The sequence below is a fragment of the Polyodon spathula genome, chromosome 5 (genome assembly GCF_017654505.1).
Source record: "Polyodon spathula isolate WHYD16114869_AA chromosome 5, ASM1765450v1, whole genome shotgun sequence".
NCBI lineage: Eukaryota > Metazoa > Chordata > Actinopteri > Acipenseriformes > Polyodontidae > Polyodon > Polyodon spathula.
The window spans coordinates 23,827,094-23,854,610 of NC_054538.1; the positions used below are offsets into that span (position 1 = coordinate 23,827,094).

General features: G+C 36.0%; 1 protein-coding gene across 1 annotated transcript in view; it reads left to right on the plus strand.

Annotated features, from left to right (window-relative positions):
* The window catches only part of eys (eyes shut homolog), a 380,525-nt gene extending 353,621 nt beyond the window's left edge, over positions 1–26,904 (plus strand). Inside the window, exons 44-50 of the mRNA XM_041251458.1 lie at positions 3,742–3,924; positions 4,481–4,647; positions 5,434–5,578; positions 8,550–8,724; positions 10,257–10,429; positions 21,880–22,041; positions 25,279–26,904. Coding sequence (XP_041107392.1) covers positions 3,742–3,924; positions 4,481–4,647; positions 5,434–5,578; positions 8,550–8,724; positions 10,257–10,429; positions 21,880–22,041; positions 25,279–26,474 — 2,201 coding nt within the window. The 3' untranslated portion in view covers positions 26,475–26,904. The remainder of the gene's footprint in view (positions 1–3,741; positions 3,925–4,480; positions 4,648–5,433; positions 5,579–8,549; positions 8,725–10,256; positions 10,430–21,879; positions 22,042–25,278) is intronic.
* The last annotated feature ends 613 nt before the right edge of the window (positions 26,905–27,517 follow it).

A 27,517-nucleotide genomic window follows, 5' to 3' on the forward strand; every position in this document is an offset into this window, starting at 1 on the left:
TTTCTCAGCTTGGTCCATTCAGCTAGTAATAACACATCTGCTCAGGTTTTTCACAGTCCATTTTAAAAAGGTTACAGATACAAATCTAATGTGTATGAAATATTCTATTTATTCCAAATTATGTCTTATTCACTCTGTATAATTAAACCATTGTGGGAAGCCATTTCATAACTTGTTTTACGGGGAGGTCTTAAATTATCAGTTTACAGAATTATCATTGATGGAGTTAGTAAAGAGAGACATTAATTTGCCAGTCATAATGGCCACATCTGTGAGCAAAGATAAATACAATAATTATCATATTTAGTATCTCAAATGGATAATGCATGGCAGTTGCTGGTACAAAACAAATAGTTCAATAAAACCTATTTGCATTCTTTTTTTTCTCTCCCTGAAATACATAGATACAGCATATGTCTGTATTTGTTATACTTAGGGCCTCATTTACAAAATGGTGCACCATGATTGCAATTAGTGTGCACATTCATGATTTCCGTTACTATTGCAATTTTATTAATTATCACACAAAGTAGTGGGCATATTATGGCACACACTGATTTTATTGTGCCACACTATGGTAATTGGAATGAAGATGCAATTTGCATGATAATATATTTAAATGAGGCACCCCACTCTGAATGATGAGATGAGCTTCGTTCACACCACATTTACAAAAGGGTGATCGTAGTGTGCACCTTAAAGTGAGCAATAACCACTGATAGGTGCTCTATTTAAACCTATGTTTCTGGTCTGAAATCTGTCTGGCATCATGGAGGCATTACATGCATTAAAGTTTTCATGTAGAGCAGTGAACATTATCTGTAAATAACAGGTTATATTAAGCGTGAATAATCATAAACTAATGTTATAATTTCTTAGATTTTATTTTATAGTTTATTACATTGGTACAGATAGTAGAGTGTTTAAATAAAGCACTGGACCAAACAAGGTATTATAATAAGAAAAAATAAACTCATTTTCAGTCAGTGTAAACCACCTCCACATTTCACAATAAGCCACTGACCAAAAGATACGCCTGGGATGCTGGTTTTTTTTTATATCACATGGTCACAGGTAAGACTTGGGCATTATCGTGCACATTAAATAATCGCTCACAGTACATGTAGTGCATGCTATGGTATGTAAATGAGCCAAACAATGTGCACGTAAATTAATGCGTTCTCTGTTAGTAAACGGGACAGTAAATTTGGATTTACTTAATGTGCACTTTAAAGCCACATTTAGTGCCTGTTCATAAATGACTCCCTTTCTCAAAGACGGCTGCAGTGGATGACGTCAGACAAGAAACAGGAACCAACAAATAAACAAGAGAGAGAGAGGTGAAGCTGAGCGATTGTTACCGCTCAGCATTTAATAATTAAACAAGCAGAAAATAAAAGGTTGCAAGACAAACAAATCACAGGACACGGCACTTTAGCCAAAATAAAGAGATGAAAGAAAACGGATCAACACTTAAACAAACACTGGAGTAACAGACAAACAAACACGGTGAGTCAAAACAATTATTTACTTTTGTTTTTACTTTCTCCTCTCATCCGTTCTCCACTCACCGAACACACAACCCAGAGTGGGTGAAAACATGCAGCTTTTATGCAGCTATACCGAGACTCGATTGCTAATCAATCATTCAATTGGAGTCTCGGTACAACTGCACGTGAATTAATAAAGTGCAATTCCCCGTGCTCGCATATTACATTTTACCTGCACGTGAAGTGCTGTGCAATCCTCGTGCCTAAATACAAATATACATTTTAAACAACTCATGTTCCACAGACCCATTTATATCCCGTGTACCAATGACTATACACCAACATTAACAACCAACACTCAACATATAACACTGAAATACACACAGGGGTGGACAACATTGCCACACGCCCTTAGGCTGTTGAGGAGCAACTAATGTGAATTTAAAGAGGTTCTGACTTTACAGTTAAATGTAAATTACCAATTAAAAAAAAAATGTTAAGAAGACTTTCTTCTCTGCTGACAGGAATGACTACTTAGTTCTTACCTTGGGGTAAAAGGATAAATGCTAGTTATATTTGGTTTAAGAGCAAAGGTATGACAGTACTTAGTGTAACACTCTGAGCGAAATATGGAAGTACTTGGTTCTGTTTGGGAGGTAAATATATGGCAGTTCTTCATCTTTGCCTGGGAACACAGGAGAAAAGCACTTTGTTCTGTCCTCAAAGTGAAACCCGGTGATACTATTTTCCAGCCCTGTGCCCTCAAAGCAAATTTTATAACATATTTTCACAAAGAGATTTTAAAATGGCCCACTTAAATTATTATTAATAGTAATATATTTAAAAAAAAAAACAATGAAGCATACATTTGCAGATCTGTTTATTGCCTGTATGTATTGTAGTGCTGTTCATTCATGTTGAAGTAAAATGTAAAATTGGAAAACAACTGCTCGTCTCTGGTTCAATACATCATTTCAGATCGGAATACAAAGACTGCCTCTGAACTAACTTAAACCAAGAGCTCCATCTATAGTATGTCACTGGTTTAATGTGTGTTTGTTGTCCAGTATAATCTGGTTTTACAGATGATGTTTAAAAGTTCTAATAAAAAGAGCTATAAATCACATTTCATACTATTATTAGCAATATTATCACTGGTTCCCCTTTTCCTCTAATGAAAATCTTTTGGTTATTTTATTTGAATATATTATATATATATATATATATATATATATATATATATATATATATATATATATAAATATACATATATATAATTAAACACATTTATAGTTGTATCTTTTAAACTACAGTTATAAAATATCAAACGGCATTTCCATTGGAATGTGCTGTTTCAATTTTAAAATCAATCAAGAGAAGAAAGGTCTCTACTGTGAATAAATGAGTGGGATGTAATTTTTTTTCTGTCGTTTTCCTATGTGCCTTTGAAGAATGCAGCAGTTTGTAGGCTTTCAGACAGTAATTCTCAAAATAAGAATGTCTCTCCCATTAGCTTGGTGTTCTCAGTATGAACCACTAGAAATAGCATCTAATTTCCCAAAGTCCAGCAACAACCTGGGGTAACAAATACACTAGTCAGGGGTGTCTCAAGACCAACTAGTAATCCTCAAAGACCACAAAGTAAAAAGCATATATAGTGGAGGCAGTTGTACATTTACGCATGTCATGCTCCATCTGTTTTTTTTTTTTTTAAGAAACATTATTTAGTGCAATTTATTGAATGTGTCAGATTGTGTGGATATATAGAGGTGTCTCTCTGTCTGTACATCCATCCATCCATCCATCTATATGACACATTTATATTTTCATATGTATCCTGAGAATGCAAAAAATGATTCCACATACTATAAGCCACATAGTATGTTTTACTATACTACTAACTCCTCATTTGCTTTCCTTATGGTCATAAATACCCATTCTGTTCTATACTATTCTGTATACACCGTTGGTATACATTATAATCAGCAACATTTCCTTCATACCATTTTGAATTTACAGCCATGTTGGGTGATGGATGTTACTGATATTATGCCTTTGTTCTAGATTCATGGCACTGCTGTATCCTCAATTATAACAGCGTGTATCCAAGTCAATTACTGGACAATAAACACAAGTTTTTCAATGTCTACAATGTATTGTGGAGGATGTTTTTTATAGTTTTTCATTTTGGGTTTATCTACTTCAAAATCTAACTTTTTTTAAACCATAATTTTTATCATTGCTTCTACAGCTGTCAGTGTTACTCGGCCAAGATTTAGTGGAATAGATGAATTTGGATCCACCTCCTTTTTGGCATATTTTACAATCCACAATATGAGCTTTTACTTTGAGTTCCAGTTAAAATTCACCTTAGCTAACAACAGGTCTGCAGTGAAAGATAACCTTATTGTCTTCACTGGGCAGAAAGGACAAGGTAAGATTCCAGTGACTTCTAAGTTGATGTGTTGTCATCTGTTAATCCTCATGCGTCCCATCTAGTCCATCTTGTGGACTTTTCATTTATCTGGTTTTCACAAAACAATAGGACTGGTTGATGGAATCAGTGGGACTTGGTTCTCTGTTATTTTCTTTTATGTTGCCTAAATGTAGACATTTTATAAGTAACACTCTTTTGGACAACCAACACCTTTGGACTATATATATTATATATATATATATATATATATATATATATATATATATATATATATATATATATATATATATATACTGTTACTGGACTGGTGCTGTTATTTACATAATTCCATCGAATAGGGCTGATAAACCAGAACAGTCAGTTGGAATTACGTATAGCTTTAAAAAAAAAAAAAAAAAAAAAAAAAAAAAATCTCCTATCTGTATAGATTTTAAATGGGATAAGATCTTTGAAACTCCTACATTAAGCATGTCTATCTATTGATATAGTCTGTTAACAATCTTTTTCCAGTATTTAATTTCATATATTCAACATATTTTTTTTTTCTCATTAGGTCTCAATGGAGATGATTTCCTAGCATTGGGTCTGCGAAAAGGCCGAATTGTTTATAAATTCAATCTGGGCTCTGGTGTTGCTACCATATTAAGCGAGCCTCTCAATCTGGAACGTGATATCCATATTATCCATTTTGGCAGATCACTTAAAACTGGATGGTTAAAGGTGAGTTACTAGTTACTTTATTTAAAAGCATAGGTCTGCAATGTATTTATTAGGCTACCGCGTTAATGGTTTTTATTTATTTTTATTTCCAAATAGATAGACACAATTGGGGTAACCCTGGAGAATAATTCCAACTCGTCTGGCTTTTACATGAGGAGATTAAATCTAAATAAACATGATCAGTACACAGTTGTTTTATGTTTATGTTTATAGTAACATACATCAAATACAACACAGGTTCATCTTTCTGCACCTATGCCGTGTGTTCCTTTCATAAAGCAAGTTAGCTTTCATTTCTCTTCTTACAGGAACACCTTCTGTTTCATAAAATATTAATAAGTAATAAATAAATACATAAATAAAAATCGGTTTTGGGTAATGTTTGGGCATAATCACAATGCATAGGAGTGGTCTGGCATTATCTCATTCCCATAAAGGTCAAACTCTAGCCTGACAAATTCTCAAATAAGTGTGACATTACCTTTCCCTCCCAAAAATGGTGTACATACATCTGTATTGCATCTCAGTGGATGTATGACTTCAATTAAAATGCAGTAAACAGTAGTAATATCCACAGTGTGCTCTGCAGAGCATGCCTCAATTTGTCAATCACTGTGGCTAAACTATGTCAACTGCAGCATAATATAAACTCCAAGATCATACTAGTAACAGACTACAATTACATTGATCACAGTTACTGTATTGTGTCCCATTTCCACCTAAACCACTCCAGTATATTAAACCTAATAGTATTAGTGAGGCAGTAACAATTACGTTTTTCTTAAGGTGGATGACCAGAGGAATAAAACAGGCTCTTCCCCTGGACAGTTGGTGGGTCTGAATGTTTTCAGCCAGTTTTATGTAGGAGGATATAATGAGTATACACCAGAACTGCTTCCAGCAGGTTCCCACTTCAGCAATGGCTTTCAAGGTAAGGTCTTCACAGGTTTTGCAATCCTATTTTAAGTGACATACATTTGGAATCTAAATTAGTTTAAATTTAGTGTGATTGGTACCGCATAGCTTTTTCTACTTGTAAATGACGTGTTAACCATGAACAAAATAGTCTTTTGTACTGACTGAAGTCTTATCATGCGCTTAGAAAAATGGGGTATATTCTAATTTAAACATGAATACAACTTAGCCAATCTTCTGAAGCAACCAAGGTGGATTTAAATATTTTAGAAATCATAAAAGCCCTGCTATACATATAAAAACGTTCACTTTAAAGGAATAGGAGTTTGAGCAGTCTATTCATGCCAAGAAGCTTGTAGAGAAATACAATTCCTTTATAGTGTTGGCACAGAAAACGCATTACAGATAGTAAACTAATGAAAGTAACAATTGAGTTGCTTCCTCTCATATGGAACTGTAACCTTTAAAAAGCAATGTACAATGAGACCTCATAAGCTGCTAATCAAATTCTTGTGACCTTACAGGAGCACACATCCTGCCTGCTTGAGATAAACAAAGTGATCCTTTAGTACATTGCTTACAAGGGTGGGATTTGAAAAGGGCTGTTGTTATGCTTAATTAAAATAAAGCATGCCTGCAGAAAAAGTCTTAGACATGTTGCATTTTTCTACTCTGATGCATTATGAGCATCAGCAATTTACTCAAAGCCTCCACTAGTGTTTTCTACTATTATAACAACCTTGAAGGAAAAACATTGAGTGAAATAGCTCGCATCACTCGATTTTCAAGGTGTGGTAGCCAAAGCATAATCAACAAGCACAGAGAAACATCATCAGTAATTGACAAACCCAGGACTGGAAGACCCAAAAAGCTGTCTAACAAGGATGAGCAATACATGAAGATAATATCCTTAAGGAATAGAAAGAAGACAAGTGTTGAATTGACAACAGAATTGGCAGAAGGAAGACATTTTGCACAGCAGTGTGTGTGTGTATGTGTGTGTATATAGATATCATTCAACAGCCTCCAGTGCACTCAAATAAAAATTGTTTTCCTTTGTATTTCTAACTATAATCCCCTGTAATGTATTACTATTACTTTTCCCCATTTCTCTCCAGGGCAATGTATCCTTTCTATTTGCTGTAATTCCCAGTTTATACACCCCAAAATAACATAGTTGCTTTATTAAACCCTTTTGAAGAAACTGTTGGCTTAAAAAAACTCAACTGCTATATTTTTTTATTCCTAGTATAAATTCCAAAAACACTGATAACCATTAATTGCACTTAATGCAACACAAACATCTTTACTTGACATGTGGTTCTATGAACTAGCAACTAATCAGAGCTGCAGCTATGATCTGCCTCAGTAGTTTCTTTCTCCACTAGATGTCATTGTTTCTCTATGTTCAAGTATTCTTAATTTTACTTTAGGCTGCTGTGTTATTAAAACAAAAACATGTTTTGGTGTAGGAACACTGAGCTGAGCGGAGCTGGTGTATGACATCACAGGGCAATTGTTTTTTGTTTTTGTTTTTTTTCAATTGCTAGATTGACTTTTGACAAGAGGACAACTGTGCAAACTGTGGTTTTGTGACAATTTCAATCACAGGGTTTAATAATAGTCTTAATTGACCCTACCGTCAAGTCCTCAGAGCTTCCATTACTGAAACACAGTTGTAAATTAATAACAAAAAGAATTAGTGTTAATTAATATAAAATAAATAGGTGACATATTTGCCAGTTAAGTACTATACAGTCATGGAACACAAGCTTAAATTACTGGACTGCCAACGCTTTGTAGACACAAGCATTTCAGTTTAATATATGACCCATCATCAGTATGAATCTGATGAAAATTGTAATAAATAACTAATATAACCTTCATGTGACTCTTGTGATCTTTCCTGTCAATGCTGCTTTTCAGTTTTCCCGACTTATTACTGTTGAATGGAAACAAGATCCTAGCAGGCCTAAGAAGGATTAGACTAGCAATTAGTCTTCTGAATATTATCCCGTAACATTCCACACAGCCACATTCGCACATCAGCCAAGTTACTGTAATCAGAATTAGGACTTACAGAGAAAATAATACAGTAACTTATAGAACCACCTAGTTCTTTAAAGGTGGAAATATAGTAAACAACACTGCCAGAACATAAGCTAATTCCTCAGGCTGTCCTGCAGCCAACAATTGGAAAGCTGTGGTCTTAGATTTCGACATTAGTGGGGCTTTGTATTTCTAAACACATTTCCAATAGATACAACAGGAATCACCATATTAAACAGATATACAGACTTCTTGTGCTAACTTGTGTGTTATACATATTTTTTAGGTTCCATGTGCCATAGCAGACAAGCAGCAGTTGGATCACGTACAGTAAATGCTTTTATAATTATATATATATATATAATATTTAATACATTAGTAGGCATCCAATGCTGGTAATGCATTTAACAGATGACATACTGTCTGAGACACAGATTTATTATTGTGTTTTACATATTTGAGTGTTTTACATATTACAATAAAAAATATAGATCAAATCAAGTCACATGAAGCGTGGAAGATCATTTGAAATTAGTAAAAGAAGAATCAGAGAAGAACAATGCCATACTTTCTACAATAGAAAAATCTAATCTTGGCATATTTTGCAATGTTATTATTTCTATTGATAACTACATTTATTTTTGCATTTTCTTAGTATCAATTTCAGTTACTTCCTGTGCATGTTATAATCATGCCAGACCCTTACTTAGTGTTTGTTGTTAAAACAGAGCATACTTAGAAACAATTTACTTGGGTTATTATTATGCATGAATGGACAATTTGGAAATGTCTGTGAACATTTTATGGTGTTCACTTAAAGGGAAAGTACAATACAAAAAGCTATTTAGATCAATTATTACAGAAAATATGAAGCCCTAATTGGGAAAAAAACTGCTGCATTTAATGAAGACAGTTTTGTTTTTTTGTGTTTTATAAAGGCTGCATCTTTGATTTACAAGTTCAGACGATCAGAAATGGACGATTTCGAACACCAGGAAAGCCAGAAGGACACCCCAGTGCTGGCCGCAGTGTTGGGCAGTGTGACGACACACCATGTAGTCTGGTCCAATGTAAAAATGGAGGAACATGTATTGACAGAGGTTCTACTGTGTAGTAAGTATTTTAAATGTGATATCTAACATAAACACTTCACAGTGTGCTTTTTCTGCTGGTGAATGGGCTTGGTTGTGCTGGTAAAACAAAGTCCCAGGGCTTTAGACTGATGTTACATTGTTTGCTATGAACCACATTTGGTAGGAGAGCAGTAGTTTTGACTTCAGGCAAAATTCTATGAAGAAAATCTCTCAGTACCATGCAGGCTTCAATTAAAAACTACCAAAGTGTACAAAAGTTACAGTAAATAATTATCCCTTTACTGTATGTAAGTCTCAAACAATTTTGAATAGACAGCATTGTCTCAAACACAAGATCATAAAATAAATAACTGTGTGTGGTACAAAATCAGACCTAACAAGAGTTTACAGTGACAAGAAACATGTTAAATATTATTGTAGACAGGCAAGAAGACCAGTCTATGGTGAATAACCTGTCAACATACACTGTTTATGAAGATTATGAAGAGGAATTCAGAATCCTAATCAGAAAAGTTATTAAAACAGATAACAGATGATGAAGCATCTGATCTGACAAGGATTTAGTCAACCTATGTTGTATCTTGTTAAAATGGGCAACGTGACCATCCCTGGGAGAGGGAAGGGAACAACAGTTCCAGACAGGCAGTAAATTGAACGGCTTGGCTGTTAAACATTAGTGTGGATGACTGGGAGATATGATTGCATTTTCTTTAAATGTAATTTCTGTTTGTATATTCCATACAATCAGATACACTATATGGTTTGATAGCAAGGGGCTAACAATATGGGAAAGGATTGCACATATTATTACAATTAACAGAACGGTTGATTAAAATGTATATACTGTACCTCAACCCTTGTACTGTATTGATGAAATAGCAAACTACAGGACCATTACTGGATGAAACTTGCCTTGTACGGTGCATTTTTCTTGGTCTGATTAAAAGTCCTCAGATATCAGGGTCCCTGAGTCCCTTATTTGGTAATGGCACGTCTGTGTGGTGTTCAGGGTGAGTCTGATAGGCAAGGGAGCACCGGTTTGCATCGAGGCTGTGCAGAGTCTTCAGTATTTGCTGGGGATTCCACAGGTCACATTGACTAACCTTTGATCCTATGGTAAAAGTAAGAGGTAAGACACCATATTTATTACCAAAGACCAATTATAAAAGGAAACGGAATCTGAAAAAAGTATGCGTACTTGGATTGTTAGAGGCATGGAATAGTAGCTGTTGTATATAATATATAATATAATAATATCTTTATATAGCACCTTTCATAGTGGACCACCATCACAAAGCTTTACAGAGGTAGGCTGTGAACTGTGCATTATATTTTACAGAATCACTTATGACTGTATATAAGAAAATGACCACATTCTCTTTTGTAACGGTCTGTTATTGATTTAGTTGAGTGAGTTTCTTACATGAAAGATCAAATATTATACTATGTAAAATGTATTATGATTTGAACATTTTCCAATGCAGTTTTCGTGCACTGTGTCATTAGTTGTAACCTTCAGCTGACTGCCTGTTTGTTTGTTTTGTTTAATAGCTGTAAGTGCCCATTAGAGTGGAAGGGAGCGCTCTGTACAGAAACAGTCTCTGTTTGTGATGCTGAGCACACACCCCCACCACGCTGTGCCCAGGGCTCCACTTGTGTTCCTATTCCTGATGGATACACCTGTCAGTGCCCACTCGGGACAACCGGCATGCACTGTGAACAATGTAAGTAGTACAGTCTTTTTCTTCCATTAAAACAGATTGTATTATAAATCCATAATACAAAAAAGCAAATATAACCGGACCAGAAATACAGAGACCCCCTAAAACAGTGTATTTTAGAGGGAAATAACCGGTACTTTAAAAGGTATTTAAAACATGTGCATATTGCTGTTCCCTTTTAATTAATCAATAACAAATTTGTATGCCCTTGGACTTGCATTAGAATATGAAATTCTGCTTGGGATATATGGAAGCATGTGTATTGTGTTTGTTTGTACAGCTATAGCCAAAAGATTTGCATCACCTGGAATTGTAGGATTGAGACATTATAAAAATGAATAATTAACTATATGAACATAATTTAGATATTTTATTTAACATCATGTAATCAAAATATTAACAAAATGATATTACAAAAGTCTACCGGAAGCCAGAATAGTAGTACAGTATTTCATGTTAGATTTTGAAATGTGACATTTTTCAGTTTTAGTCAGATTTTCGGTAAGGAGTCTATGGAAAACTACAAGCGGTGTGTAATTCAATATGTTAACGTAACATTATCTAGCAGGTTTCATTCTACCTTATGAAGCAAAATGAGTTAACTCTATAGAATGATGCAAAACTTTTGGCCACAGCTGTAAAATACATTAAACTCCAGTGTCTTTAGTCCTGGAAAATGACTTATGTCTGGCACTGGTTACTTCAATAACTAGGCTTGGATGTTTGTGTGATTGTGTTTTCAAAAGATTTGCAACTATAGTGACTTGTATAATAATTCAGTTATATTTTTTTCATGCACATGTACCAGTATGATTTCACTATGTAACACAATTTTTGTTCCTGGGTAGTAAGTGTTATTTCCTAATTGCTTATGCCTCAAAAGTATAGAAAATGGCTATTATTCCCCACAAACTTTGCTTTTGTGACCAGGACAGTGATATTTTGAAATTGACCTATTTCCAATGAGAAAACGGGTGAATTTGTGTCTTTTTGTTCACATAAAGTCAGACAAAAGATTTAGAAGTGAGTAGTTTTTCGAGATTTACGATTATACTGTAAATCACTTTCACGAATCAGACCCCAAATGTAGTCTTCCATCATGTTCTCATTATACTGTCATTGGTAGCGGCGTTCAAAGCCCAGTATATCCTGGTGGAAGCGCTCGCCTTGCTCCTCCGAGTACGCTCTTATGTTCTGCTTGAATTTATCAAGATGAGCATCAAGGATATGGACTTTGAGGGACATCCTACAGTCCATTGTGCCGTAGTTCTTCACCAGAGTCTCAACCAGCTCCACATAGTTTTCGGCCTTGTGATTGCCCAGGAAGCCCCAAACCACTGCGACAAAGCTGTTCCAAGCCGCTTTCTCCTTACTAGTGAGCTTCTTGGGGAATTCATTGCACTCCAGGATCTTCTTTATCTGTGGTCCGACGAAGACACCGGCTTTGACCTTTGCCTCAGACAGCTTAGGGAAGAAGTCTTGAAGGTACTTGAAGGCTGCCGACTCCTTATCTACAGCTTTGACAAGTTGTTTCATAAGGCCCAATTTGATGTGCAGTGGTGGCATCAGCACCTTCCGGGGGTCCACCAGTGGCTCCCACTTGACGTTGTTCCTCCCCACAGAGAACTTGGTCCGCTGTGGCCAGTCCCACCTGTGGTAGTGCGCCTTGGTGTCCCTGCTGTCCCAAAGGCAAAGATAGCAGAGAAACTTGGTAAAACCGCCTTGGAGACCCATCAGGAATGCCACCATTTTGAAGTCTCCTATGACCTCCCAGCCGTACTCATCATACTTCAAGGCATCCAGCAAGGTCTTGATGCTGTTGTAATCCTCTTTGAGGTGCACCGAGTGAGCCAGGGGAAGAGACGGGTAGTTGTTACCATTATGGAGCAGCATGGCTTTGAGGCTCCTGGATGAGCTGTCAATGAAGAGGCGCCACTCATTCTGGTTACAGGCGATTCCGATTGCCTCGAACAGACTGGTCACATTGTGGCAGAAGCAGAGCCCATCTTGACGGGTAAAGAAGCTGGAAAAGGTTGGTGACGCTTCCTCTGATCTGCGACTTGCACACTTTCATCCAACAAGTTCCACTGCTTGAGCCTAGACGTCAAAAGCTCGGCATTGGACTTGGTGAGACCAAGATCTCTAATCAAGTCGTTGAGGTCTTTTTGGTATGGGTTTCTCTCCTCAGCTCCACCTCTGAAATTGTCATCTGGATCTACAATGTCTTCCTCGCTCTCTGACTTGCTGCTCTCTTCTAAAGACGGCTGCTCTCTCTCCGGAGGAGTGGGTATTGGGAGCTCATGGCAGTGTGGCATCGGGGCGATGGATGAAGGAAGGTCCGGATACGTGATAGCAGATGCATTCTTGCCAGTCCGACGTTTGGAAGGGTCCACCATGCAGAAGTAGCAGTTGCTTGAGTGGTCAGTGGGTTCCTGCCAAATTCTTGGGATAGCGAACTTCATGGCTCTCTTTTCCCCTCTGTACCATCCTACAAAAATACATTTATTTCACCCATGACTAATGTGTAAGAGATTCTCGCAACATTTTTTCATATATGATATATTTTTTCAATAACATTGAAAATTGTAAAACATTTTAAAATTAAAAACTTTTACAATTTTAAAAATTAACAAATTTTATAACATAAAATTCTGAGCAACAATTGTCCATCTTACCTTCCAGAGTTTTTTTGCAGTGCTCGCAGGTGAAATTAAGTGCCCAGAGTTTGTTTTGATCCCCGACAGGCATGCCGAAATATGCCTTGTAGGCCTCACATATCTTAGCAGATGCTTCCACTGAGTACTTTTTCGCTCTTGTCTTGATAAATTGGCTGCAGACATAGCAAAATGTGTCTGCCGGATGCTTGCAGTCTCTTGATGCCATCTCTGAAAAATGCAGATATGTATCCACTTAGGCAGCTGGAACTAAACTGAACTGGTGGGCTTAAGGCCCCTGTATTTATACTACTATTTATATTACTGGAAAGTTCTAGAAAGTTCTAGAAGTTTACTCAGCACTGAATCTATCTGGAATGTTCTGGAAAATAGGTAAATTTCTAAATATCACTGTCCTGGTCACAAAAGCAAAGTTTGTGGGGAATAATAGCCATTTTCTATACTTTTGAGGCATAAGCAATTAGGAAATAACACTTACTACCCAGGAACCAAAAATAAAAAAAAATAAAAAAAATTGTTACACAGTGTTTTTTCTTTTACTTACTGTAAGTGCTTGAAAACAGATTAAATCCTGTATTGAAAAGGTTATTATAGTTAAAATTTGATTGGTAATTTAAAATGTCTGCGTAAAGCCATGCATGTATAGCCTATGACAACACTGTAAAAGAAATCATTTTTAAGCTTTTAAAATGAAATCCACTTTCACTTTCCGGAGTGTTTTCAAAAGCTTGACTGATTGACCTACATGTCAGGACAGAATTTTAAAACAGTTTTAAATCAAATATTATATATTATTTTTATATTATATTTAAGGAAAAAATCAGGAATTACAATAATACAATTGCACTTGGTAGGTCCGTCTATTATCCTCTGTGGTGAGTTTCATAGTTTTGCAAAGTAATGCTTAGGTTTAAATAGGTATAGTTTAATTACCATTCTCCCTTTAAATAAGATGCATACACACCATTTAAGCCACTCTGCAGGGTGATGATTACCTTTTAATATCCTATTATGTGTATTCTGTACTGTTCTGTATTGGTTCTTCTGAAGTCCCTTTCACATTGGCACTCCTACCCAGGTACGGACCGGGTCCTGGTTAACCGGGTCACAGCGAAGGTTTCACTTTCGCAAGGAACATTTCTGTTTAGCCATATTTTTGTTGCTTGAGACACACCATGAGTCAGGTTGCAGCAGGGATGATGAAACATTAGCTCTTATCATCATTTGAGCTGACGGTTCAATCCAGAGAAGCTTGGGTGGAAGTGTCTGCAACAAGCTGCTTCCGGGGCATCGATACACGTATTGATTACTTGCGTCTGTCACCCTGGTCAACCCTACTTTATCAAAAGCAGTGTGAAATCGCGTACCCAACCAGCATGACATCGAGTCCTGCCCGTGTAGATTCAAATAGGGTAGAGCATGCCAGTGTGAAAGGGGCTTTAGATAATTACATACCATGCTATTTCAGGAAAGAGTTGCTTTTTCACCACTTTGAAAACATAAAAGGTTTCTGCTGGAAATTTACTGTATAGATTTTCCATTAACTAACCCCAAGATGTAGTAGTTTAAAAGTTAAAAAAAACAGTTTTGCTAGCTTTTCCAAATAAATTTTGCTTCACACTGTTGAAGACTGTGAGTACTGTCAGTAAAGCAGCACCACTAACCTTCAAATACAATACCTGATTCTCAAAACCACTTGACATTTAATTAGCAATTTACTGCCAAATTTGCCAGTTACCATGTGTTCTAGACAAGGTCTAGGCTTAGATGATGCCCTTGTTCGTCTTTGAAATGTGTTTTGAAGTCAAAGGAAAAGCATTGTCTGCACTTTAACACTTCAAGGTCTACCTTGTAGATCTTTTTTCCAATTACTGACTGGTGTGTGCAATTTTTGTCCAAGATACAAAATTCTAGAAAAATCTACTTGCTCCTCACTGTCCCACAATACACACATAGAATATAACTTTTATGATTTTGCTTTTATTAAACAATGAACCCAACCAATTAGGGATTAATAATAATTTTTGCTTCATAAAATTAAATAAAGAAAATGTAATTCTGTCCAAACATACTTGCCAAATGAGCTCATCTAATTTTAGTGCATGAAAAAATAATAATGAAACTAAAAAGATTCAAAACTACGTCCAACCTCACATATCAGGCCAGTAAAGATACCTTTTATTATTAGGTGCAGCATTTCGGTCACATAGTAGGCCTATATTTAAATCAGAAAGTATTTATTGCGCAAGTAATGGAACTAATGCAATTATATCTGTCATGTAAGCATCTGATGTGCCATCAGTGTGGTTAACCAGCATATGTTTCATAGGTGCAAATTAAATGGTATGAAACTGTCCTCTTATCTGGCTTCAGTTGCTGACTGAGATTTCGGAAACTAACAAATCATACGCACCTGTAAAGCGATTAAACATGTACCACATTATCGTTGAATCCTGCATTGTATGACCTTACATAGTATAAGGTTAAACCACAACCAAGCTGATTTGAAAATGAAAGCTAATTCAGGCACGGTACCACTACATTTACAAGTTTCATGCATACTGTACAAAGTTTTACATACTGTAAAAATAATCGCTGGTCTCCAATACGCACCCCGGGTCTACTGGCAAATATTGTAAATAAACACCAAACACCAGAGGCACTTAATTTAAGTTTTACTGTGTGTGTGTGTGTGTGTGTGTGTGTGTGTGTATATGTATATATATATATATATATATATATATATATATATATATATATATATATATATATTTTTTGTTTTACTTATTCACTGTGAAACTTGTTGCTGGTGCTGAGCAACAATTCTGTCAAGACGTGGAGGTATCTTTGTTTTCATCATTGTCATGGCTGAAAATCCGATTTCGCATAAGTAGGTTGTACTGAATGGTTCCAACACTCAGTGCTGCAGAAGAAGCAATGCTGTATTCATCAGAGCACTCACACCAAAATGTCTCCAGCGGCATTTCTGATGAAATGTCAGTGAGCTCTTCTAACAGCTTTAATGGGATAGAGGGTGGCAGTTTAGCTTCAATATTCTCACTGATGGGGTTTGTAGCCCACAGGTGTGTAGCGGCTTTTTCCGTTGTGCATTTGGGAAAGTAAGTATTACTTTTATTGAGTAGACCAGACAGATGCGCTGCCAGCTGCGGTTTGATTACGTCAAAGTCAATGTTTTGTTCCTGAATGAAAGAATGTAAGAGCTCAAACTTATCAGTAGTCCACCACAGACACAAACTTTCCAGAGTTGTAGTTTCCTTTTGAATGCATCAATTCTTTCACGCTGGGCAATAAAATGAGTGCTCCCACCTTGCATAGTTTTATTCAGCTTATTCATTTCACTGAATATGTCTGCGAGGTATCCCAGTTTTGCCAGCCACATGTCATCTTTCAGCACTTTGGCAAGTTCTGTATCATTCTGTGTGTTTTGTTGTTTTGATGCGATGGTTGGATAAAAAAATGTATCCATATCTGGTATTTGTTTTTCCTCTGTTTTGTAATCTTTCATGCTCCTGCTTAAATAGTCTATTACACCATACGTAACCTGATCATTTTGGCCCGTTTAACCCTTGTCCATTTTTCAGGGAACACAAAAAAGACACAGTATCAATAATACATAGCTGAAAGGACTATGTTTTAAAATAAGTAAGCTCCCATTTAGATGTACTGTATTGGTTTTGTTGGTACAGTACTATATTTTCAACAGAAGTATTTTAATTCAGAACAATATAATTCTGAAAATATCAGACAAATGATGTGTATTTGTGAACTCTGTAATTTTGCTTTGAGGTTTAGTTAGGTTTTTTTTTTTTTTTTTTTTTTTTTTTTTATGTGTGAGACTTCGAGTTTTCAGGACCTTGTGTGAATCCCTAGAAATCTATGGGGGTTTTTCTAGCAACAGAACGTTGTGACAAAAGAAGAAGAATAAAAGTACTTGTCCGATGGGCAAAATATAACGGTAAAACTTGCTATCACACAAATTTTGTTGTCCCGTGCATCCGGCAATATGAATTGCACACTCCTGACACAAGACTTACTTAACTGCTGAGAATCGGAATCCAAAAGTGTAACCTGTTAAATAATTTTCTAGGGTTAAATACAACTTCACATGTTTGGTGGTCTCAGCTTAGGCCTCAAAAGACAAATTACCACACGATTCAAAACAATTTCAGTCTCTGCTCAAGAGAGGCTCTGGGTGGGTGTTAAAAAAATAGGCTTCTACCAGTGTCTCCCAGGTTTTCCTGGACCAGCAACGTAGATATGTATTGGTAGAACCCATAGTGTTACAGTTCCCCAAACCACAGAACAACATGAGGGACTGGACAACACGAAGGGCTCCCGAGCGGCGCATCCAGTAAAAGGCGCTCCGCGTGGAGCGCAGGACACGCCCTACAGCCTGGAGATCGCATGTTTGAATCCAAGCTGTCATAGCTGACCAGGGGTTCCTAGGGGGCGGTACACAATTGGCCAAGCACTACCCAGGTAGGGAGGGCTTAGGTCAGCAGGGGAATCCACAATTCACTACGCACCAGCAGCCCTTGCGGCCGACAGGGCGCCTGTGGTTCTGCAGTGGAGCCGCCAGATCTGTGTTGTCCTCGCTGTGGATCCGCAGTGCGAAAAATGATGGGATTGGCAGGAGCACGTTTTTGAGGATGTGTGTTCCAGCTGTCATTTCTCAAGTTGGCAGGGGGGGGGGGGTTGCAAGCAGTGAGCGGAGGATACAGATAATAATTGGGCATTCAAAATTGGGGAGAAAAAACAGGGTAAAAATTGGCGACAATTAAATTATTAAAAAATGAAAGAAAAAAAAAAAAACACTGGACAACACGCCTGTTTCTATTTTCAATTCGCTAGGAAGTGCATGGTCCTACCCAATATTTAGGCGATTATGTAATTTTTTTGGCCAGTCATTGTAAAATGCAGACAGTTGGATGATATAATAGTAGTATACAGTACTTTTTTTTCATACAGAAAACCCTCCAAAACTGCCTTTTTCTTGTGCTGAGTGGCAGGGTTTGTGATAATGAAATGCACATAAACTTCTCATACTAAGCTAACTGAGCAGACTAGGTTGAATCTCTTACACAGAGTTTCCCATGACTCTAGCAGTCTCAAACACTCTGGCCTTTTCTCTCTTGTACACACAGTTAGCAGTCCCATAAATACCACACAGTGAAAGCTGTAACTGGAACACAGACAGATTACAGATCAGGGCACTCGGACCACTGGACTAAGCAGGCTTATTTAATTTGGTTGCCTGTTCAAGGGATGTGTCAGCATTACTGGATTATTAAATATGCAAATATATGCAAAGCTTGCAAAACAATATACAGAAACACTCTTTCAAATCAATTGCAATGCTTTTTGATGTGGTTACGATTGTAAAAAATAGAATGTATTATGCTTCATAAATGTATAGAAAATATTCAAAGAACAGGCTTACAATTTGTTATTAATGAGCAAGGTCGCATTGCAAGTCCAACTGAATCTTACATTCTTGAACAGAATGCAAAATCCATTGTTCAGGTTGTATAAAAGAACCAATTCTGGTGTCAACTACCTGTAATCATGACATATACTGTAGAGCAAGCACTCCAGGGCGTGGTTTTAAATATTACATGCACCTTCATGTGAGTGCCATATCATTCAATGTATCTGTCTAGATAAAGTTTATCACCCAGTGTACATTAATCCACATCACAAAAACACAATTAGAACTGACAATAAGAGCTAGGTTTTTTCCTCTGGGGTTCCTTTGATATAAAAACATTTAATTTCATAGGGTTATTCAATTTCTTTTGTTTTAAACATAATTTTAGCTAAATGCACAGTTCAAAACATATGTTGGGAAAAAAATTGTAGTTTTAGTTTAAAATAATTCTTCACTTGTCTTTAATATTTTTAATTTGCTTGAAAAATGAAGTAAATCTCCCTCCTGTATTATGATATGCCACAGAGACATTTTTACACTTGCTCTCTGTATGCCCCCATATGCTGTTCTCAATGTTTCACTTCCCATCAACAATTCAAATATCAAAGTAACAACAGACTTGATAATTAAATATAATGGCAACGCTTGGTTTTGGTACCACTTGGTAAGCAATATTACTTTCTTTTAGTCTGAAACAAATAAAAGTACAGGTCTGTTCAAAAGGTATTATCAAGTAATTTATGTGACACTTCTGTAGAACAGTTTGCCAAATCTGATTATCCAAGTCTCTCTCACTAAATCACTCCTTTAAAAAAAATGCTTTTCATTCACTTTTGTGACATCATTCCCTTGTGGTAACTGTAACACCTTAGAGCAAAGGTGCACAACCAAACCTTTAAACAGGGGGCGCATAGCCAGAAAACTAGCATTTAAAAAGCTCATGTCTATAGCGGGCTGTACATTACTGAAGAATAATCAGAGATAACCCACTGCTGCAATGTACAATGTGCTGCGCGGTACACAGTGCAAACAAAAACATACAAAACAATTAAAAACAAAGCATAATATTGATATTGTACTGTTACCATATACACACGCATTGCATAATAATACTAATACTAATACAAAGCAAATTAAATATCTACATGCTGAAGTGGATTTTATTTTAGCTGAGTTGTTCAGGTGGTAGTAGGCAGCAATGTAACAAAAGGCACAAGACAGTGCAGTGATGCCGCTACCCTAGCAACACGCCTTCTATGTTGGGAATGGGTTCTTTCAATGCAACGGGTTTGTGAAATTAATTGTAGCCTGAAGCTGAAGAAAAGCAATTACCCTCTGCAGTACAAGTTAAAATCGTGTTGCTTTCTATCAGAAAAATCAGAAAAAGCAAGTCAACAAAGTTTAAAAAAAAAAAAAAAAAAAAAAAAAAAAAAAAACGATATATTCATAAGTGAAATGGAATGAATACAGTGGGCTGCAGTCAGACAATTTGTAAAGGAACAGTTTGCACTGAGCTGGCTCGATCTCCAGGGAAAGTGTCTTTGTTACAGTAAAGTACATTGTATAAATGTTTTAGGTGTTATGATTTGTAATTATTTATCATCTCATTATTAAAACACAGACTCTTTACAAATACTTATAGAGGTATCAAAATTGTACTCTTTAGACTGTGTACTGTATTAATGGGAGCTCAAAAAAATCAGTGGCATGTTTACCCTCCTAATTTGCTTTCTTTAGCAAAAACAGAGTCATCCAAATAAAAAATAATACAACAAAACGCAGGAATTCCATGCAGTATACACACAACTCTCTTTTCTACATTATAGCTGTTCGAAAAATAGGACACTGGGCACATATGGGCAGGTTGCACTTTTTAACACCTTGCTGGCCAGTAGAAATGATGCTTAAAGCATAAAGCACCCTCTTTCAGTACCTACCAAGCAGGTTATACACACATTAGATATAAATAAATATCACTTCCACCCTCTGGTTACCTTTTGATAACAATTTCTAGACAGTAGTGTTACAATTTCCATTGCAATTACGCTTGACATATTGGTATATTCATATAAAATAAAAATCATTTTCAAGATTTTTCTACTTTTCTATCACCATATGAACATTTGCCCATACCTACAGTATATACAACTGAAAACACTATACTTCTTATAGCTCAGCAGATGTGCTTGCAAATATCCCCTGATTATCTAGATCTGTTAACAATACTAGAATGGATCATTGGTATGTCGAAATTAGACATAAAGTGCACTCAATCACACCAATAAGTGCACATACATTTTCTGCGTCATTTCCACTTTGATCTCATTTGGCAATGTCAGTCCTACTGGATGAATGTTTTTTTTCTCTGCTGTGTGTCACTGTAGATGCTTGTCTTTTTTCTGGGTGTTGCTGTATTACTATATTATTTGACACAAAACAGAGCTTTGAGGATATGATTTGTAGCCACCTACTGTTACAGAATGAGGTAGTGGGACATAGGTTTTGGGGGTGCGAGTGTTGGGGGAAGGATTGTGTTCCTGTAGCTTAATCTATCTAGTTTTGGATCTTTGTCATATAAAAACAAATACACACTCTTACAAAGACATTTCCTTTAATAATCTGTTAACCATCTCGACATAATGATATTTTACTATAATATATAAGATACTATAATTATAATGAATTCAAGTTTATTCAGAGAGAGAGAGATAATAGAGATCTTAAAAGCCTGTAGACCATCATAAATTGTGATGTAATTACATCACTAGAGGCAGCTGTGTTTCACATGTTCAGTATATAAACTAGGAGAGCAATGCTGTGCAGTTTCATTTTATGCCAAACTATATTGAGCAGTCCAGGATAACTTTTACCTGTGGTAACATAAACATTTTAATAAACATTTGCTTAACTCGTTACTCATCTGTGCCAAAACTAAAAGAAGCATTTGAAAATGGACTGGTGACCATTTACATCTGTAACAAACATAAATAAACATCTTGTTAAAAAGACAAATATACCTGGGTACAAGGCAAATCCCGCACAGGGGTACAATTGGATGTCATCTGACAAAAATATATATATTTAATAAAACCAATTAAGCAATCATCTGAAACAGTTTTAAATGTATAAGCGACGTGTTGTATAATATACACACACCGATATATGTATTATTACTCATATATATACTTAATATCATCTATAATATATATATATATATATTATTATATATATATATATGTAAGATATAATATATGATGTGGATCAACAAATTATTTCCTATATGGATCATTTAATAAATTGGTTTGAAATTGATTATTTTTCTGTTTCAGCTCTTAGGATCAGTGATCCATTTTTCAGCAGCAATGAGTCATCGTGGATGTCATTTACTCCTTTTAACATAAGACACAGAACCCACCTCAGGATGCAGTTCAAGTCTCTGTCTCCAGATGGCATGCTGTTCTATACAGCTCAGCATCTCAGCCCACGTTCAGGTTGGTGAATTGAAAAATAGAAATGTTGTCACATTTCTATACATTTTCCTAGTGTTATTTTTTTAACTCTTCAAGACTATCTGAAGTGAGGTGGGGAAGCATAGAAGTATTGCACTGGCATCAGTAGATAATACGTCACAGACGGTTTTCAGTACAAAGCACAAAAATAATAATAATAATAATAATAATAATAATAATAATAATATCTTTATATATAGCGCTTTTCATAGTGGTCCATCCTTCCTACTGAAACTCACCATGGAAGAACAGGAAACATCAATAACACTACGAACACTGTGGAAGGCAATTAAAGAAAGTAAAACTGATCTATTTCAACATATTGACACCAAAACAGCGGACATACAAATGAAACTAGAAAAAACATGCAAAGGTTAATCTCTAGAATATTCAATTTTCTGAATAATAATCTGAAACATAACCACACAGGGATTAAAGATAAATGGGAAAAGGATTTACAGTGTGAATACACAAAGCGGGATTGGGAGGGTGCTGGAAAATTCACAGCAAATATTAACAGGCACTAAACAAACACTATCCTTCTCTAACCCGGTGGTGGAGAGAATTAACATAATGTACATGACGTTAAAGGTAGAATGTGCAATGCAAGAAAAACTATTATGTTGTTTGTTGTTTGAAAAAATACAGGATCCTTTCATTAAATACATTCTTAAAATGGGGGGGGGGGGGGGGGGGGGGGGGGGGTATAAAAGTCCATAATAAATAAAATGTTTTGGGGGGGGGGGGGGGGGATCTCTAATAAAAATATCATTTATCAAAAAAGAAAACCAGGTGGGAGGGGCAGGCTGATCAGGAAATGACATTGGGGAAAACATTTGAGAAGAAATTTAAATGATTGATGACATAACACAGAAGTGTTGTTTCATTAAGAAAACCAAGTTAGATTTTTTAAACTGATTGTTACCACATTTTCCATAAAGAATAAATTTAGCCTGGTTTCTGTATACATGATAACCTTGTCAAAGGCCCTTTCCCAATTTCGACTTGGAAATATGTACACTTTGTTAACACTTACAATATAATCCCTGGAAGCACTGACAAAAAAGAATCACCAGAAGTATTTTTAGTGCAAACAAATTAATCATGCATCACACTGCAGTCTAATTTAGATTTGCTTTACACCCATCAAAAGTGTGTGCTGTACATTTTTCAGTTAGAGCAGCTGTGCTAAAACAAATACCATAGATATAATTGTACACCTTACTCTTTGTGTAATTAATGAAAGTTATTGTAAATCCCACTTCAGCCAGCTGAAATTGAATTTTAAATATGCTTTTGCTTTTTTTTAGTATTCCATGTAGGTTTACATTAAAATGGGCTTAAGAGCTGCTGTATTATAGTATTGTCTGGGACAGGATGTCTCCAGCAGCATTAAAAATAAAAGCTTATAAATGAGCTGTTTAGTGCATTTAAGGTGCATGCATATGGAATGGAAAAATTAAGAGACCACTGCAAAATTATGAGTTTCTCTGGTTTTACTATTTATAGGTATGTGTTTGGGTAAAATGAACATTTTTGTTTTATTCTATAAACTACTGACAACATTTCTCCCAAATTCCAAATAAAAATATTGTCATTTAGAGCATTTATTTGCAGAAAATGACAACTGGTCAAAATAACAAAAAAGATGCAGTGTTGTCAGACCTCGAACAATGCAAAGAAAATAAGTTCATATTCATTTTTAAACAACACAATACTAATGTTTTAACTTAGGAAAAGTTCAGAAATCAATATTTGGTGGAATAACCCTAATTTTCAAGCACAGCTTTCATGCGTCTTGGCATGTTCTCCACTAGTCTTTCACATTGATGTTGGGTGACTTTATGCCACTCTTAATTGCAAAAATTCAAGCAGTTCGGCTTTGTTTGATGGCTTGTGACCATCCATATTTCTCTTGATCACATTCCAGAGGTTTTCAATGGGGTTCAGGTCTGGAGATTGGGCTGGCCATGACAGGGTCTTGATCTGGTGGTCCTCCATCCACACCTTGATTACCTGGCTGTGTGGCATGGAGCATTGTCCTGCTGGAAAAACCAATCCTCAGAGTTGGGGAACATTGTCGGAGCAGAAGGAAGCAAGTTTTCTTCCAGGACAACCTTGTACTTGGCTTGATTCATGCGCCCTTCACAAAGACAAATCTGCCCGATTCCAGCCTTGCTGAAGCACCCCCAGATGAGTCCAGTTTTCAGCTTTGCACAACACCTGGTCGTCTAATGGTTAGACGGAGACCTGGAGAGGCCTACAAGCCACAGTGTCTCGCACCCACTGTGAAATGTGGTGGAGGATCGGTGATGATCTGGGGGGTGTTTCAGCAAAGCTGGAATCGGGCAGCTTTGGCATGAATCAAGCCAAATACAAGGTTGTCCTGGAAGAAAACTTGCTTCCTTCTGCTCTGACAATGTTCCCCCCCAACTGTTCACCAATTGTGTTTAAAAATGAATCTGAACTTATTTTCTTTGCATTATTCGAGGTCTGACAACACTGCATCTTTTTTGTTATTTTGACCAGTTGTCATTTTCTGCAAATAAATGCTCTAAATGACAATATTTTTATTTGGAATTTGGGAGAAATGTTGTCAGTAGTTTATAGAATAAAACAAAAATGTTCATTTTACCCAAACACATACCTATAAATAGTAAAACCAGAGAAACTGATAATTTTGCAGTGGTCTCTTAATTTTTTCCAGAGCTGTGTGTATGTGTGTATATATATATAATTATTTGCACTGCGCAAAGAGAACAACAGGCATGCTGGAAACCACAAGGGTAGTTACACTTAAACATTTGAAATTACTATCCATACTACTTTAAATTGAAGCCATTTATGCAGCAATCAATTTCAAGATGTTTAGAGAACAATTATCTTTATTACTGTGAAGATGCTGAAACACCAACAGAAATAACAACTTTGTTGATAAACTAAACCACTTGACTTTTCATGTGTAACATGTTTAAATTGAACCTTTATAGCAGTTTCCATGCGATTGCATAAATCAGCAGTTACCTGGCAACAGTTTTTTTTTTGCAATGTGGAAAAAAGGATGGGTGTGTGAACAATATATTCCAAAATGACTTACTAGAAATGTGTCAACTGTAGGCCCTATTCAAATATTTATACACATTATTTTCGAAATATTTTAGATTTTACAGACACCCTGAGTAAACAGATATGTTATTATCTTTATTTTATTTTTTATAGGAGATTTTTTTAGTGTATCCTTGACGCATGGATTTGTACAGCTGCGCTACAACCTTGGTGACAAGACTGTAATATTGCAAGCATCAGATCTTGTAGATGCCAGTGGGAAAACCTGGCATTTAGTTCATGCAGGCAGAAAAGGTAATGAAGGTTACTTAGCTTTAGATGGAAAGACTGTTACACAGAATCTCACTGTGGGTATGACTGCACTGGATGCAACCACTAACTTCTATGTGGGAGGAGTGTCCTCTTTAAATGCCGTCTCCTCTAATGCTATAGAGGATGAACCTGTTAGTTTTACTGGCTGTATACGTGAGGTTATTATTAATGAGCGCGAGCTTCAATTAACTGAGTCTGGGGCCCATTCCGGTGCGAATGTCGGAGACTGGGACGGCACAGCCTGTGGTTACAAAGTGTGCAAAAACCACGGAAGCTGTAATTTGAACCGTTTTAAACAATTCATATGTACTTGTCCTCCACTGTGGACTGGCTCTACATGTGCAACGTCAGTATTCTGTGCAGATCATCTTTGTCAACATCATTCTCTGTGTATTCCTAACATTCCTACAGCATCATACAGTTGTGCTTGTACTCTAGGCTGGGAAGGGAAATATTGTGAAAAACATGTATCCTTTTTAACTGCCAGGTTTGCAGGCAATTCTTACATTAAATATACTGATCCCTATTATGAAACAAGAAACCTGAAGTTCACAAAGGTTTCAGTTAACTTTACATCCAATGCAAGTGAAGCACTTATATTGTGGATGGGAACAGCAGAAGATGAAGACGACGATTACCTTGCAGTGGGACTGCATCATGGAAAGCTTAAGGTTGCCTTTAATCTTGGGGAAAGAATTTCTGTCCCCCTTACTTACAATAAAACGTTGCTGTGTTGTAACAAATGGCATTCAGTCACAGTGATTCAAAACCGGACTGTAATTAAGGTGTACCTTGATGATGAGATGGTTCTTTTTGAAGATTTAGACCCATTTGAACGGTATGTTGCTTTAAATTATGGTGGAATCTGTTACTTTGGGGGTTTTGAACTTCACAGAGATATAACGAGTTTAACCTCTGCCCTCTTTACACAGGGGCTAACAGGAAAAGTTAAAGATTTTATACTCTTTCCAGATTCCAAAAACACTCAGTTTCTTCAAAGCTCGGAAGGATACAATGTTTATAGTGGGGATAACTAAATACCTTTAAAAAAAAAAAAAAAAAAGTTTACTGGTTAAGGGAGCATTCATTTGCTACTTAATTTTGAAACAAACCCCTAAAGTAATTACAGCGTGTCTTTCTAGGATGTAGCCTAGGATTACACTTTAATGATGTAACTGCTATACTTGCAGCAGCTTCTAAAAAATAAATTAAAAAAATAATAGTTACTGTTTTGTTATTTGGTACTTTTTAAAGCCACGGTAGCACAGGACCACAATTCAAATTTAATCATAGGGATAGTTCTTATGTACTGCATACAAGACTAATGAAAGCAATATACAGTATTAAGAGGAGATGTACTGAAATGATATTTTTTGTATAATGCAGTTTTGTATAGTGTAACATGATTCAGTGTTTTCTTCAATTATGTCTACTGGTGTGTGGTAATTTATTATTTGATTTATGTCCCAAAGCAAAAAGGTGATTACAAATCACTTTAGTTCACATATTAAAATAGTAATATTTTAATAAAATCAAAGGATATTGCTCATAGATGAATTTACACTGCTATAGTGAGTCATGTAATTGATGCTTTAAACTGCAATCATCTGTTTTATTTCTGTTGCATATGCAGAAGATGAAACATGATTCAACATTTGTATTCAACTTGATTTGTTGCCTCTGGCTTCCTTGTCATGTTTTTCTCTTCTATTAAAATTTAAAATTAATAAAATGTAAACAAAAAAATCTACTTGTTTTCTTAAAAGGTGATCAAAAGGCACAATGTTGTTCTCATGGAGAATCTCTCTCTCTCTCTCTCTCTCTCATTGTTTTCTTTAGTCCAATCTTTAACAGATTATGAATTGCAGGAAAAACTAAGATTCACTCTGCCACATGATTTACCACAGTTGAAAAAGGCAAATAATTTTTCCAATACAAATTTTATTTTTATAACATTAGAACTCTATGTATGTGGCTAAGGAACGCTAATGTCTATTGCCTTGACAGTGGTTTTAATAGCAGATGTAAAAAACAGGTTACATTTATGAGTAATATGCTCAATGAACATAATACAAAAAGT